The sequence below is a fragment of the Mastigoproctus giganteus genome, chromosome 13 (genome assembly GCF_048544385.1).
Source record: "Mastigoproctus giganteus isolate SK-2022 chromosome 13, ASM4854438v1, whole genome shotgun sequence".
NCBI classification, from domain to species: domain Eukaryota; kingdom Metazoa; phylum Arthropoda; class Arachnida; order Uropygi; family Thelyphonidae; genus Mastigoproctus; species Mastigoproctus giganteus.
Window position 1 is genome coordinate 167,039,162 of NC_143587.1, and position 16,782 is coordinate 167,055,943.

The following is a 16,782-nucleotide window of genomic DNA, read 5'->3' on the forward strand; positions in this document are numbered from 1 at the left end:
AATCTAAGGCGGTGCTCCCGTTGGATTGGGTGATAAGTGCAATGTTGAGTCGTTCCAGAGCTGGATATCATCATTCTTCTCTTTCTTGGTGATTCCTTTCTACTTTCTCTCTCTCTGGGTAACTCGGGAATTTTTTTTGGCTGGTGCAGCATAAGCCTCAGGCTTCCTTGCTCCATATGTCTAATAATACTAATAACATACATTGTGCTGCCACTTTATTAGGTACACCCCTGCTGTGCACGAAAATGGTTTGTCCCACAACGTTGCAAGTCACATGACCACAGTTGAGGATATAAATGCAACATAACCTTTCTAGTATCAGTTAAGCATACAAACTGTAGCAAGAATGGGGAAAAGAGTGACCTAACGGACTTCGAACGTGGCATGGTAGTAGGTGCAAGGCGTGCTGGACAAAGCATCTCTGAATCGGCAGTTCTGAACTTTTCACGAACCACAGTTTCAAGGGTGTATAGAGAATGGTGCAAAGAACAGAAAACATTCTCTCAACGCCACTCCTGTGGAAGAATATCGCTTGTTGATGAGAGAGGTCAGAGGAGGATGGCTAGAATTGTGCAAGCAATCAGGCGGGCCACACTGTCGCACATCACGTCAGAATATAACCTTGGTGAGCAGAACAAAATATCGCAACGGACCACTAGTCGCACTTTGTCGCGAATAGGCTACAACAGCCGACGGCCACATTGCGTACCTTTGTTATCAATGAAGATCTAGGGAGCACGCCTCCTGGGGACACAGCAACACCAGCACTGGACTATCGAGAATTGGAAAACAGTTGCTTGGTCTGACGAGTCGATGTTCCTGGTGCATGAAGTTGATGGAAGGCTCAGAATTTGGCAAAAACAACATGAATCCATGGACCCCTCGTGTCTGATGATTATTGTGCAAGGTGGTGGGGGCAGTTATGGTGTAGGGAATGTTTTCTTGGCACACGTTTGGGTCCATTGATACCCATAGATTCACGTCTGAATGCCACCTCGTACCTAAACATCATTGCTAACCAAGTGCATCCGTTAATGTTGACAGTTTATCCTCAGTCAGATGGTTACTTCCAGCAGGATATTGCGCCTGTGCACAAAGCCCGAATCACTATGGAATGGTTCCAGGAACATGACAATGACTTTTCTTTGCTGCAGTGGCCCGCTCAGTCCGCAGATCTCAATCCTACTGAGATCTCTATTCCTGCACAACGTTTTCAGCATCTTGTTCAATCCATGCCTAGACGAATTCAGACTGTTTAGAAGGGTAAAGGAGGCAACACGCTACTAGGTTTACCTAATAAAGTGGCAGCACAGTGTATATATACAGGTAGTTCTCAACTTTACGAGTTAATTCGTTCCTAGCGTGCCCTCTTAAAGCGAAAACTCGTAAAGCGGGAATTTATTTCCCATAGTCAGCAATGAAGTTAGTAAGCTAATTAGTTTGTTTAAACGATTGATTTATCGAAAGAAATGAATCGAAAGTCTGTAAAATCAAGCAAATTATAATAATAGAGAAATTATTTACGACTTACAAATGTTAGAGAATATTTATTCTTCATCATCATCAACTAAATGCACACTTGTTGATCACTCATTATTGGCTCGACACTCGCTGGTTTGTCGCACAAGGAGTCGTCTTCTTTAGAAATGCTTCAAGAGGCGTTTATTTCTAAGGTAATTCTCTTTTAATTATAAATTTCACGATTGCATGCGTAAGCACTCTTTGACTACACACACAAATTGCAACTAACACGATTCGCGTGGAGTAACAAGTTTACGAAGCTTAAAAATAAAAGGAATGAAGAGAAGATTCTGAAAATTTGTTTTTTTACGATTGAAGATTTCAGTAAAGGACAAACACATTTCACCATAATAACGTAAAAAAACAAAATTCCAGCTATCGGTATTTTCTCAAATGCAAGAAGATCGAGTTTACTACCTGTTTATAATTGCGTGCAGTAACAGAAAGGCCCAATAAACCGGAAAGTGAAAATTGTTTTTATTGTTTTATGGTCGTGACCTCCAGAAATATGCTTTAGAAAAATATCACAAAACCGTTCAAAATTTATTCTTATAACGGAACATATGATAACGATTAAGGTGTAATGCATTTTAATGATTTGAATTGGTAACTAACACAATTTCCAAACCACGCTCACGACCTTTTATATGTCCTTAAGGTCACGAGCGTGACCGTGACCTCCAGGACACATAAAAGGTCAGATAAATAGCTTAGTTATACAGCGAAAATTTCAACTTCCGAGATTTTGAAACGAATTACCAAAAAACAATGTGTTATTGGGTTCACATTACGATAATTTTAACGATGCGATGGGGTCCTCTTGAACTGATTAATATCGTAAAGCGGGGTACACTGCATTGTATAGCTATGCACGTGGTTTGAAATGCAGTATTTATGAATGTTTAGCATTCATTTTTGAAATTAAAGTTCCTATTTCGATTTTGTTGATATATTTATATATGTACAGTACAGTAATACCCCGAAGTTACGCGATAGGTGGGTCCGACGAAAATCGCGTAAGTCGAATTCGCGTAAGTCGGGGTAAAACTTTGCATATAAATACATATAAATTTTGCTTAATTGGGACCAAGGACTAACAAAAACACTAGTTTAGAAGAAAAATATTAATAAAATTGCAGTTCTTTATACATATTAATACAAAATATGTATTAAAAAAACAAATGACTTACGTTAAAAAGTTATTTCGATGTCGATGGCTTCATAAAATCTAACAAATTCGTCTGACGACACAGCGCGTTCTTTTTTTCATGCAGAATTTCTTCGTAGCAAGCTAATAATTTTTTTATTCCTTGCTTTCTAGCTATAACGCGTTCTTCGTTGGAGTCTATGTTTTCTAAAATTTTTAAGCCCTTTACAATTGAGATCTTTTCAATTTTCAACCTGTCAAGTTTGCAATTGTCATGTGCTTTTCGCCGTTGCTTCATTTAGGCCTGTAGCACGTGCAATATCACACGGTCTTTCATTTCGCTCAAAGCGTTTCACAATTTCATATTTTTTCTCTATCGACAGAGGCGGACTGGCCATAAGCCTTACCGGGGAAACCCCGGTGGGCCAGTGTGATTTTGGCCATAAACCATAGTGTGAGGCCACTATAAATTTTCCCGGGTAAGAATTTTTGATCCAGTCCGCCTCTGTTTATCGATAATTGCTTTTCTTTTTCTCTCTGAATCTGCAGTGTCTTCACCAGGACGCTTCCTTTTCACACCTTTTAATTTTACTAATTTTTAGGGAATAAAGCACAATTACAAAACGAGGAGCACGCTTGATACGCATAAACAAAGCTGCGCGCATGTAGCAACTGAATAAACAACACCATAAAGGCAGAGATACACTATTAACACCTCACATTTCTAGGGGTTACTACCATAAAACAATAAAAATCCAGTTGCGTTTCTGCTAGTGAAATCTGTTATAAACTGGTAGTAAACTCGATCTAATTGCATTTGCGATTATACCGATAGCTGGAATTGTGTTGGTTTTTACGTTATTATGGTGAAATGTGTTTCCCCTTCACTGATATAAAAAACATAAAAGCAGCAAAGTTGAATTTTGTTCATCTTTCGCTCTCAATCTCCGCCGTCGCACCGGATATCGATAACATATGAAAAACGACCTTGAAGATAGTGGGCGGCAGCGTTGCCAAACGAAAAAATCAAGAACCGCGTAACTCCGAGTTCGCGTAAGTCGGGGTATTACTGTATATCAAATATTAAAAAAAATCTGCTATATGATAGTTATTACAATAATATAACTATAAACAAAATTATAATTCATAATACAAATTTTATATACTATATATATATACTGTATATATAATAATTTTATTCTTTATATAGAAGTACTAAATAAACAAGAATTATAGATTAAAACAAGATTAAAAAGATACTGTACACCTTTTTATAATGAAATAAATACTTAATTTTTTTAAAAAATAAGTTTAGGTAACGTAAATCCAAATTAGGTGGCACTCCTGGAATGTTGTTACGGCACCTTAGGGAGGCCCGGTTGAAAATCACTGAGCTAGCCTCTCGCTCGGCGACAAACAAGAACCAGTGCAGCTTTCAGGAAAAAAAAAATAGTCAACGCTAGGCATTTTAATGAAGGCAGAATCCAACATTCGGAATGCTTTTATTCGAAAGGAACATCTTGTCATGGTCTTCCCGGACACTGAAAAAGCCTTCGATATAACATGTCTTTATGGCATTCTTCAAAACTTGTATGCCACAGGCAGCGCCAGATTAAGGTACGGGCTAGCTGGCCCTTGCTCGTGGCGCCATTCTTTAAGGGCGCCTAAAAGAAAAGAATAATGAGGCAAAAATATTTATAGACTTATTAAACGGCGCCGAAAAATCATTCTTCACGGGGCACAGTAGTATCGTCATCGTCTTCCGGACACCGGGTGGAAAACGCTTGGGCTGGAATCCAGTCGATGACGCGAGGAACTTAAATGTTCTTTTTTTTTTCACTCCGTGGCTGAGTTAGTCAGTCTCAGGCATTGATAGTAAGCTCTTTTTTACCCAGTAACTGTGGTTTTTATCGTCCAGCAAACAGGCAAATCGACCAGAGAACACACACAATTTACAGACACAATACATATATGGGTTTATTGAAGCAATGCAGTGTGACTCTAATAAAATAAAAATAATTTGAAAAAAAATTGTTTTGTTCGGTGTGCAGAAATACCTTGGTCTGGCACTGGCCACAGGACTTCGGGGATGTAGCTTTATACAGAGCTTTCTAATACGGAACTTTTCAAGTGCGTTACTGCAATTCTCTATCTCGAACAGTTGTCCAAGAAGGAATCTCGCAAGGATCGGTCCTTAGTGCCACGCTCGTTGCAGTTAGGATAAATAGTGTAACAGACACTATTCGGGCTAATGTTGAGAGCTATCTGTATGCTGATGACCTTAAAGTATCCTGCCATTCACAGAATGTGCTTTATTGAACGACAACTTCAGCTCTCAATAAACAAAACATAGTCATGGTCATCTCACAATGGTTATTGCCTATCGGCATCAAAAACCACCGCCATCTACTTTTGTAAAAAGCGCCAAGTCCATTTAGATCTTGATTTAATGTTGGGAACCAATCAATACCAATTAGTAAAAATAACCAGTTCTTAACCTAATACTTAATACAAAGGTTACTTTCCAAAAGCACATAACTCAAATATGAACACAGAGTAGCTGAGTTAGTCGGTCTCAGCTTTTTATCCGGGGTTGTCGGGTTTTTTGTCCAGAAAACAGAAACTCGACCACAGAACGCATGCAATTTACAGTTGGTATATACCGAGCAATATGGCCCTAGTCGCCGATGCTTCTGAAACCTTACTACAACAACAGCAAACTCAAATTCAGTGCATGAAAAATTACCTCCATCAGTACCACACAGTTGGTACATAACCCTAGGGTATCGTATCAACTGTGTGGTACTATACTGACGGCGGTAGAGGACCTGAGGGTAATTGTGCAGTCAGATATGAAGTTTTCTTAGCAGTGCAGACGGTCTGCAAGAATCGCTGATGGTGTCTTGTCAATGATATACAGGAATTTTTCTAGCAGTGATAAGGAGGTAATTATCCCCTTGAATAAGGCAATGACCAGGCCACACCATGAGTACTGTATACAGGTCTGGAGGCCTCATTTTAAGAAGTATGTAGAACTGCTGGAACAAGTATAGAAAAGGGCAACAAGATTAGTGAATGGAACAAAGGGTTGCTCTTACTAAGAAAGGCTTAAGTTTTGCAAATGACAGTGTCTGGAGACTAGGCACCTGCAAGGTGATCTGATTGAAGTGTATAGGGCCTTGAATGGTTTGTGCATGCTCAATGCTGATGGAACTCTTCCTCTTGCTCAGAATAATCGCCTGAGAGGGCATAATTCAAATTGAGGAAAGACAGTTGTAGGATAGATGTGTGGAAGTTTGCCTTTAGCCAGCGGGTGGTCGATTGCTGGAACAAACTTCCATCTGTTGTTGTAGAAGTTGATAGCTTAAATAGATTCAAGGCAGAACTAGACAAACATTTGGAGCGAGTGGATAGGTGAAATGAGAAAGTTTTTTTTTTTTTTTTTTTGGCTGATGCTGTATAAGCTCGCTTTCTTTCATCATATGCTAATGCTAAATGAAGAAAATGAATTTACTGTGGTCACTGTGGGGTGACCACAGTAAATGACATGGGGTGCAAATTCAGGCTACTACACCTTCACACTATTATACTTTAATTAGATCTACTCAACAGTGACCACTACTCATTAATATGTAAAATTCAAACATCACACTTTGCAACTTCAGAAAACAGCATAAAATGAAAATTGCGCAACAAATGTGGTGCCTGCGCGGAATGCAGTTCATATCATGAGCCCCCTGGCAGTTGAGTTTCGTTCATGTAGCTTTAACAGTTGCGTAGGAGCAAGCGTTTATAATGACACGTCAGCTAGAATGTTACTCCAAGTTCGAGGTACGCGGAGCAGTACGATTTTTTGTGGGCGAAATGTCTGAATTGTTTCGAGATTCATCGTGAAATAACCGCAGTGTATGGGGAAAATGCAATGTCGCGTCCAGCCCTAGTGAAGTGGTGCCAGCAGTTTGAAAGTAGTCACACAAAATTGACGGATGGTGGTCGAAAAAGGAAGGCCATCAACATCGACCACTGCAGACAACGTGATGCGGATTGATGAAATGATTCGTAATAATCGAAGACTGATCGCAGAAATGACAAGAGAGTTGGATATTTCGATAATAAGTGTTCATTCCATCGTCCGTGAACATTTTGAATATCGCAAATTGTGGGCACGATGGGTTCTTTGTTCGCTCACAGATGAAAAACAAAGCTCAATGTTTTTTGTCTTCTCTAGCCTTCCTTCAACGCTATTCTGTGGAAGGCCATGACTTCTTACGCCACATAATCACTGGCTATGAAACATGGGTGCACCATTTCACCCCAGAAACGAAGAGTGCGTCTATCGAATGGAGACACACAACATCGCCTGTGCGGAAGAAATTCAAAGTTGCACCATCACTGGAAAGGACATGGCCACTGTGTTTTTCGACTGTGAAAGAGTTGTTTAGACGGAATTTATGGCAAAAGGCACACCAGTTAATGCTGTCTCATACCGCCAAACATTATAGTATTTGCGAACAGCCATGAAAAACAAGAGGTTTGGAACGTTAAGCAAAGATGTTGTTCTCATTCAAGACAACATCACGCCACACAATGCATGCACAACACGACATTTGCTCAAAAGTTTTGGATGGGCGGTATGGCAACATCCGTCGTACAGTCCTTCCCGATCTTTCACCTTGTGACTATCACATCTTCGGCAAGCTTAAAGAACATCTAGGGGGACAGCGATTTGCAAACGATAAGCAGGTGCAAACAGCAGTTTGACGGTGGCTGAATGACCGATGAGTGGATTTCTATCATCAGGGAATCGAACGTTTAGTCATACGTTCCGAGAAATGTTTACACCGACTCGGCGACTTTGTGGAAAAGTAGTGCAAAGTATGTGCTTTCTATTGCATAATGTTACGTACATCAATAAATGTCTCATGGGCTACAATGATCAAGTGTAACTTATTTTTTGAATTACTCTCGTACATTTCTCATTTATCAAACTAACTATTATTTTTAAGCCACCCGAATAATTAAATTCATCTGCCATGCTGTGTGTCTTATTGCGTGTGTTCTGTGGTCGATTTGTCTGTTTTTCTGGACAAAAACCCTAGTTTCTACGGGAAAAACCTTGCTATTTACGCCTGAGATCGACTAACTTAGCCACAGAGTGAAAAAAGCCCATTAAAGTTCCTCGCGTCGTCTACGGGATTTCTCATATATGATTTGATAATTAGATAATCGAATCACGTCCAGTTGGCACAGTCGCCGACCATATTACGAAACAAATTCTAATACCTGCGTCTATCGCCATCCCACAATTATGGCCAAACGTCCATAAATAATTGGTGGAACGAGGATTCTAAGAATGCCAAAAAAGAAAAGAAAATATATTCCGCAAATATCCTACTACCAATAATCTTATAAATTATAAGAAATCAGAACCAAGGCCCGCCAGATCAGGAAGTAATTTAAAAAAGACTCTTGGATCCGATTTACAACTTCAAGTAATAAAAATAGAGTAGTAAACTAAAAGGCAAATTTCCTCCATTATCCTCTCCAATTTTTAACTGGGATGGACAGGAGCTCTCTACTCCTTCGGAGATTGCGAATGCCTTAGGGCCAGTATTCGCACAGCTATCTGCCTCGACTGCATACGATCCGTCATTTTAGAAGATTACAGCTTCAGCCGAAATATCTCATTGGAGCTTCAAAACCAAACCTGCTTTACTATACAATTAGTTCACTATGTTTGAACTTCAAGAAGCTATATATACCCCAAAGAACTGTGCTGCTGGTCCCGACGGAGTATATAATGCTTCAACACTTAACAATTCATTCTCTTTGCTGCTGACCTCCTACAACCGTATATTCATTGAACATCCATTCCCTACTTGCTGGCATCACTCACCTACTTGCTGGCATCACTCACCTATGTACTGGCAATTCCCAAACGAGGGAAAGATCACTGTCCCTCACAATTATAGACCTATTCCTCTTACCAGTTGCTTGAGTGAAATCCTAGAAAAAATGATACACGATCGACTGACTGACGGAGTATGTATCGTGATTCAAAAAATCTATTATCTGATAACCAATTTGGTTTCAGAAAAAATCTATCGTCCCCGGATCTCACGGTCTAAGCAGAAAGAAACGTCAGGAATACATATCCGAAACGAGCATTTTTTTATGTTATGCCTTGACATAGAGAAGGCCTTTGACACGACATGGCGTTTTGCTATCTTGAATGATCTTTATTCCCTTGACCGGAGAGGCTGCTTACTATATGCTTCCTTCAGCATACATCTTTTGAAGTCCGCTATCGGAAAATCCTCTCGCAAATCTATATACAAGAGGAAGGAGTCCCACAAGGCTCAGTTCTCAGTGCTACCTTATTTGAAATAAGAATAAATCATATAACCAAATGGATAGTATGATTTGTTCACAAATGAACTGGGTGCAAAAAATAATTTTGTTATCGTATACTTGGATTTCAGGAAAGCTTTTGATTCTGTTGCATATAAAAGACTAATACACAAATTGGAGCAATGATGCTGCAAATTGCTGCTATGGATAAAGGGATTGTTGAGTGGGAGAAGACAGAGTGGTGATCAATGGACTGTGCTCTTCGTAGACTAATTTTATTAGTGGAGCCCGCCTTGGTTTGGTGTTGGGCCCATTGTTGTTTTGTATATTTATCAATGATATTGATAAAGGCGTATCAGGCTTAATGTCCAAGTTTGCAGATAATACAAAGGTCAGCGGGGTGGTTAATGACGGTATACTACTGCAACAGGATATATAAAAGTTGGGCAGATAGGCTGGGAAATAGCAATTGAAATTTAACATTGACAAATGCAAAGTGCTGCACATGGGTAGTGGTAACCCCAGAGTAATATACAAACTGTGTGGGTCTGCATTCAGGGTACTGAAAAATGGAAAGACCTGGAGGTAATTGTGCAGTTAGATATGAAGTTCTCTGAGCAGTGTAGACAGGTTACCAAGAGAGTTTATGGGGTTTTGTCAATGATATACAGGAATTTTTCTCGCAGGGATAAGGAGGCGATTATCCCATTGTATAAGGTCCCAACAAGATATCTGTCAAGGATGGAGTAAGCCTGGCGGAATGCCAGGGGGAAGAGAGTAAGCATGTCTACTGTATCAGCGCTCTATGAGTAAATCGCAAATCGTTGCCATTTGTAAGTTATTTAATTCTTTCGTTTGTTGTTCATTTCGTGCAAGTGCATTAGCAGAAACATCTTGTGTTAACTACGCCAACGATTTACAAACATGAATCAAAATATATGCAAAAAGTGCAACCTACCGCTGCACGTGGTAGAGGTGGTATGTCATGGCTGCCACAATTGGTATCATTTTTTTCGATGCTGATTGAAAGAAGCAACCTATAAAGAGATGGCGAAACAGAAGAAACAACAGTGGAGGTGTATATTGTGCAGGAAAGAATTGAGATAAGAGAGAAGTGAAATTTCCTATTCGGCAGAAGAATTTCAAGATTTGCTGAATTCAACAGCTGTAACAAACGAAGATTTAGAAGTCACACAAATGCAGGCGAAACCCTAAATATAGAGGACGTACTAAGGAGACTATCCAGTAAAATCCATTTACTGGATTTACTAACAGAAATTGTATCGATAAAGAACAAAATGGAAGACCTTAAGACGGAAGTAGAAGATATCAAAAAATCGATTTCATTTGTCTCAGAATCCTTTGACAAAAAACCCCAGGGGCTCACATCTGGTGAGTAGGGGCTTGGCACACCCAGGGTCCTGAGCTGGATATCACCATTCTTCTGTTTCTTGGTGATTCCCTTCTACACACACACTCTCACTCTTTCTCAAGGGTAACTTAGGGAATTTTTTTTTTTTTTTTTTTTTTTCGCTGGTGCAGCATAAGCCTCAGGCTTTCTTGCACTATATGGCTAGTAATAATAATAAAAGAAATACCTAACAGTTCCGTTTAGTAGTTAGGTCCAAACAACTTAATAAGAAACGCGTAAACTGTGAACTACCTCGAGCTAGTAGTTCGCGCGGTGTCCGACAGATGTCGAGTATCGCTGTGTTTCCCTCGAAAATTTAAAATATTCCGCGGCGCGCAGTTTGGGAACCGCTGTTTTATGCAATACACATTTAATTCCATAATTATTTTCATTATCTTTTACATTGTATACAGTTAAAAAGTTATTTAAAAGGTATTTTTAAAATTTTTTATGGACTTTCCAGAAGGTCAAGGACCAATTATAATTTTTCCTATTGATATTCGATTAACGCGTTTCCGTTTTGCGCGATGCGCTCGCGGGACGAATTAATCGCGTTAATCGAGGCCAGCCTGTATTTTTATTTCAATGCACTGCGATCGACTGTTTACGTCCCCTGTCAGGCAAGTTGACACTTGCTGAAAATTGTTTTGACAATTTTTATGTGGATATGAATGATTTTAGAGATGGCGCTGCTAGAAACATTGTCTCTAGTCTCGCAAACATTGGAAGTACGTTATGTCGTATTGCATGTTAGTGTTTTATTTTTGTGGTATTAACTTTAGCTAAATGCAATTCGTTGAGTTTATGAAATGGAGGAAAACAATTTAAAGTAGAAATTGAAATATTTCCTTAGAAGAAAGGATTTAGAAGCGATATATGGATCCGAAGAAGGCGATATCAGTTCAGCTTCAAGCACGAGAAAATGCCGAAGAACTGCAAGATTATCTCCGTGACTTGAACAATTGGGAAAAAGAAATGAAACAGAAAGATGAAGAATTCCGCAAAAAACGATTGGTGGACGAACCAGTAAGTAAGGATGGTTTACTTATAATTTTAATTTTGTGAACCTTTGGACGAGTTATATCTCATCATACACCGCTATTGGATTACAGATAAGTCTTATTACAGACTATGCTGTAATAACTATGCTATACAGTATAAATCTTATTATAGAAACCATAATTATAATTCGTTATTGTTATAACGAATTATATACATAATTATAATTCGTTATTGTTATATGTAATACAGTTTAATAAATCACTTTTTAACTAATCTAGTGAAGAGTTTCTTTTGCTAGTTTTCTCAAGCCTTCGTAAAACTGATTTTACGAAGGCTTGAGAAAGTCTTCCACAGCTACTTTTACTTCGTAAAAATTTACTTCGTAAAAGTAGCTGTGGAAGCCTGGTTTAGTACCCACTCTGAAAAGCATAGAATTTCGGGTGTCTATAAGTGTGATTGCCTCATTATGGACATCTCCAATCTGCCTTTTATGTAGTGGAAATTGAAGCCAGGCAATATGCCATGGGGAAACACATTTTTCAGTATCTGGATGATTGTTATTTATTCCAACATGGTATATAAATACAAAGGGCTCTAATATCCTTGACATGGTTTTCACAAAGGACTCAAACTGTATTCAAAGTTTGACAGTGCTTGTACTAAAGTGGGTAGTGATCACAGTGGCATAAAATTGAGAAGTGGCATAAAACCTTTTCCCACAGAAATCTCTTTGATTTCACCAGAAATTGAGGTTAATCCATAAAGCTTTCATTGTATATTTTCTACTCTTATGTCTGGGAAAGATTATAGTGGATCAAGGTTATAGGAAAGATTATAGTGGATCAAGGTTATAGGAAAGATTATAGTGGATCATTTCTCAGACTCCGTTAACTGGGACATATGATGTTAGGTATGAATTCATTATGGGAATTATTCAAGGGAAGCATGAAACAATGAATGTGAAGCTGTAAATGCATTGTTCCAGTGAAAATGTTTTCATCATCAAAATGAAGTAGTTAAATGACACAGAAGTTGAACAGGTACTTTTCAACAATCTTTGCAGATGATAGATCATTCGAACCAAGGGAACATTGACAAGCAGGCAGACTGCTGTAAATTAAGTGATATACAAGGGTGGTCTAGTGCTGCTTTAACATAAAAGTATAAAAGACAACAGATGCAAAGTTGAAATTTATATCATTTATTAAACAAACAATGGAATGTATGGATACATACAAAGTATGCATTCTCTGTATTCACGTTTTCATCAAGCCGACCGGGCTAGCCGAGTGGGTAAAGTACCTACCCGGCAACCCAAAGGTCGCGGGTTCGATTCCCGCCTCGGGCTTGGATCAAAGTACTGCAAAAACCTTGGGAGGTGCAATATGGCCACAGAAGCCGATGCGCCAATAACTACCAAATCAAAAAAAAAAAAAAAAAAAAAAACGTTTTCATCATTACATTTTTGCCATTGTTATTTCCAACTTACATATGCACTGTGGTAAAAGGAAATTTAGACCCTGCTGTTGAAGCCAATCAGTCACTGATTTTTCAGCTCCTCATCACCAAATAAGTGTTTCTTACAAAGATCTCTTCATATGTCCAAATAGAAAAAAAAAATCAGACAGAGCCAAGTATGGGCTATATGCAGGATGAAGTCAAACTCCTCATTCTAAGTCGACAATTTTCATCTGAGTCATTGTGTTTGATCTTGCATCCAATTTAGGCTCCATGGTGGGGCACTGAATAAAGACAGAAATAACTATGATTCCTGATACTTTAAATTCTCCTGGGAGCCTAACAAGGTCCCTATGAGAAAAATGTCACAAACAAAAAATTCTACTTTAGTTAAAAGACCCAGAACTGAAGATATATCTGTCCCAACACCTTGTTACCTGATTATACGTACTACAAATGAAAAGTCCATAGGAAAAATGTCACTCTTCTTTGGCCATAAGTGGCCTAGCAAGCTCACCCAAGTTGGTTAAATGGCTTTGTTCTGGCGAGCCTTGTTGAGATGAAAACCAACAAGCACTCTGAACAGCTCTTCCAAGCAACATCTGTTGGGAGAATATGAATTATAGTAATCCCCCTCCCACAAGGCATTGAATTCATCCTGAGGTGTTATCTCAGAATGGGATCTGCTCAAAGTGTCTGAGGAGAATTAATAAGCCAAGGAGTGACAGCAGCAAAGCAAATGTTCAAACCTAGGAATGGGAATCTAGTCCCGACTACAAACCTCATCCTTATGTTCAATACACCAATATCTCCGAACAAGATTAAAGCTGGTTATCTAAACTGCACAGTATGTCCATACAGTCAGTCCTTGTATATCACGATAGTTATGTTCCTAGGAACCCTCATGCAATGCAAAATCGTGCAATATAAATAACATGCCTTGTGAATATAATAGGGTTAGGTGCTGACCACCCAAGATTAAACACACATTTGTAACCAAAACATTACCAAACACAATAATCGTAATAAAATACTTATATATTTTATTATATAATAAAATATTGCTAATGCTTTTGCTTCTATCGTAAGCAGACTTGTTCTTTGTTTGATCTTCTATCCAAAGAGATGACAGACATTCCATCTTGTGCCTTGATCTAATGGATTTTGTTACACTTTGTGTTTTTTTTTTTTTATTTTTTTTTTATGAAAACTTCAAACACAAGAGGTATTAAAATCTATAATACTTAGTACCGTGCTTGGGTTGGAGGTTGAGAAGAAGAAAGAAGATATTTGTTGACATTAGACTTGAACTTCTGTAGATTGTAATTTTCAGGATATACATATGAAGGAAGGTTTTTCCAGAAAATGGCAGTTGAATGAATAAATGAGGAAGATGAAAAGGTGGTTCTGTGAGTTTGAAGTTGAACAGTATATGGATGTTGGCTGGTGGCAGCACATGTTTGGACTGTTTTAAAAGAGAGAGCGGGAAATATAGAAGACAATTCAGAAGAACAGTGCCTGTGAAGTATCTGTAGAAAGGGCATGCAGCAGAAACTACGTTTATGAGATAGCGAGTGGAGAGACTCTGTTAGAGAGGAGTCATTAATTAACCTAACTGCCTTCTTCTGAATGGAATCTAGAAGCCTGAGAGAGGTTTTGGTGGCACCGCCCCAGATGTGGGAACAATATTCCACGGTAGGGCGGATTTGTGATTTGTACAGAGTGAACATCTGTTTGTAAGAAAAGTAATGCTGAGAGCGAAAGAGAAATCTTTGTAATGTGCTTGTGTCAAGAGAGATTATAAGTCAGAGTAATCCCCAAAAGATATATCAATTTGCCTAGAAATCGGAGTGTCACCAAAGATAAGCATAGGAGCAGAAGAATCCTTTTTGCGAGATATAAGACAAGACTAAGTTTTAGAAGGATTGAAATCAACTAAGTTGTCTTTGCCCCACTGGAGATCGGCATTTAAGGAATTGGTAGCAGATATTCGAGAAGTTGAATCTGATTGAGCAGGGCAAGGTTTCCCAAAATGGAAAGTGGAATACAATGTGCTATCATCAGCAAAACTATGGATAGGATTTCCAGTCAATGGAAGAAGATCATTAATATACAAGAGGGAAAGAACTTAACCTTGGGGGACACCAGGATTAGTGGAGAAGTTAGAAGACAGACACCCATCTACCATTACCCTCAGTGAGCGATCAGAGAGAAAACTGGATAACCAATTACAAAAATCAGTTGGCAAACCATAAGATGAAAGCTTGTTTAGAAGACCAGTATGCCAAACACGATCGAAAGTGTTTGAGATGTCAAGAGCAAGTGCTTGTGTTTCACCAAACTTTTCCATTGAATTTGTCCATAAATGGGTAACATAAGCCAGAATATCACCAGTGGATCGACACTGATGGAATCCATACTGGCAACCGTTGATTGGATGGAAGGTTTCTAGGTACTTTAAGAGTTGGCAGTTAATTAATTTCTCCATTACTTTATAAAGAGTAGAAGTAATTGCAATGAGACAATAATTGGATGGAGGGATTTGTTACCCTTTTTAGGAACTGGCTGGATATGAGCAAATTTCCAAGCAGAAGGAAAAATACCTTTCGAATAAGAAAGTGAAAAAAGGCGACAAAGAACAGGAGTAAGTTCAGAAGCACAGGTTTTGAGAACAATTGGAGAAATACCATCAGGACCTGGAACTTTCTTAGCATCAAGATTCGTCAGAATCCTTCTGACAGAAGACCACAGGAGGCATTGAATGGAATGTGTTGGGAATGGTGGGAGGTGTTTTACCAAGGTCATTAATACATGAGTTGAAAGAAAAATAGGATGCTAGCTGGTCAGTTTTATCTTTGACTGAAGGGACAACAGAACCATCTGGTTTTAACAGAGGTGGGAGCAGAAATGGGCAAAAGTTGCGGCCAATAACTTTGGCAAGAGACCAGAATGCTCGGCTACCATTAGGGCAAGAAGCAAGTTTTCTACTCTTAGCCTGTTCAAAATCTAGTTTGAACTGATTAATAACTGCTTTACAATTGTTGCGAACTTTGGTGTAGGCAGAAAATGAAACTGAAGATTTGGAAACAAGCCAATTATGATATGCAACATTCTTTTCTTGAACAGTCTTAGCACATTTATTGGAAAACCAAGGTTTAGATAAAGGACAAGATTTTAAAGTGGAGTGTGAAATAAAGGATTGCATTCCTACAAGAATAATTTCACTGACATAAATAATCTGAGCAAACGTTGCAGTTTTGAAACAGTAATCTGAACAAGTAAAAGAAGAAAAGAAATATTGCAGGTAATCCCATTTTGCATTCCTGTAATGCCAAACAGCACAAGATTGGGAATAGCCATGAGATAAAGGCTCCATTGGAAAAGAGCCAATTGCCAAGTTGTGATCTGAGGTGCCTAAAGGACCACGCACTTCGACCGTATACTTAGAAGGGTTGTTTGTTGAAAAAAGATCAATCGTGTTGGCTGTAATGTTAGGATTGTCAGGTATTCTTGTAGGTAAATGAACAATCTGTGTAAGGTCATTAGTAATTGCAAAAGCCTCAGCATCTTGACCAGCTGGGTCGATGTGACTAGAAAACGGAAGCCAGCTGGAGTTGTGAACATTAAAATCACCAAGGAAAATAACCTCACTGTTAGGAAAGTTGGACTGGAGAAAGTCCAACTTTCATTGAGAGAGAAGTTTTGCTTTTTTTATTGACTTAAATTAGCATATTAATTTATTTTTTAGAATTGCTTTATATTCCTAGTAACAATACTTTAATTTAACTTGAATGTAGATAGAGATTTTGTAGGTTATTACTTAGTATCGGTAAGGGTATCAAATCGACTTGTTGAACAGGTTTTGCAGCTCCTGCGAACGCAAAGTTTTGAT

The 16,782-nt window shown here is 38.7% G+C and overlaps 1 protein-coding gene across 1 annotated transcript in view; it reads left to right on the plus strand.

The window, feature by feature from the left end:
* Positions 1-11,130: 11,130 nt before the first annotated feature.
* Positions 11,131-16,782, plus strand: part of LOC150076582 (RNA polymerase II-associated protein 3-like) — a 91,827-nt gene continuing 86,175 nt past the window's right edge. The window contains exon 1 of the mRNA XM_090387121.1: positions 11,131-11,456. Within this exon, the coding sequence (XP_090243247.1) occupies positions 11,307-11,456 (150 nt within the window). The 5' untranslated portion in view covers positions 11,131-11,306. The remainder of the gene's footprint in view (positions 11,457-16,782) is intronic.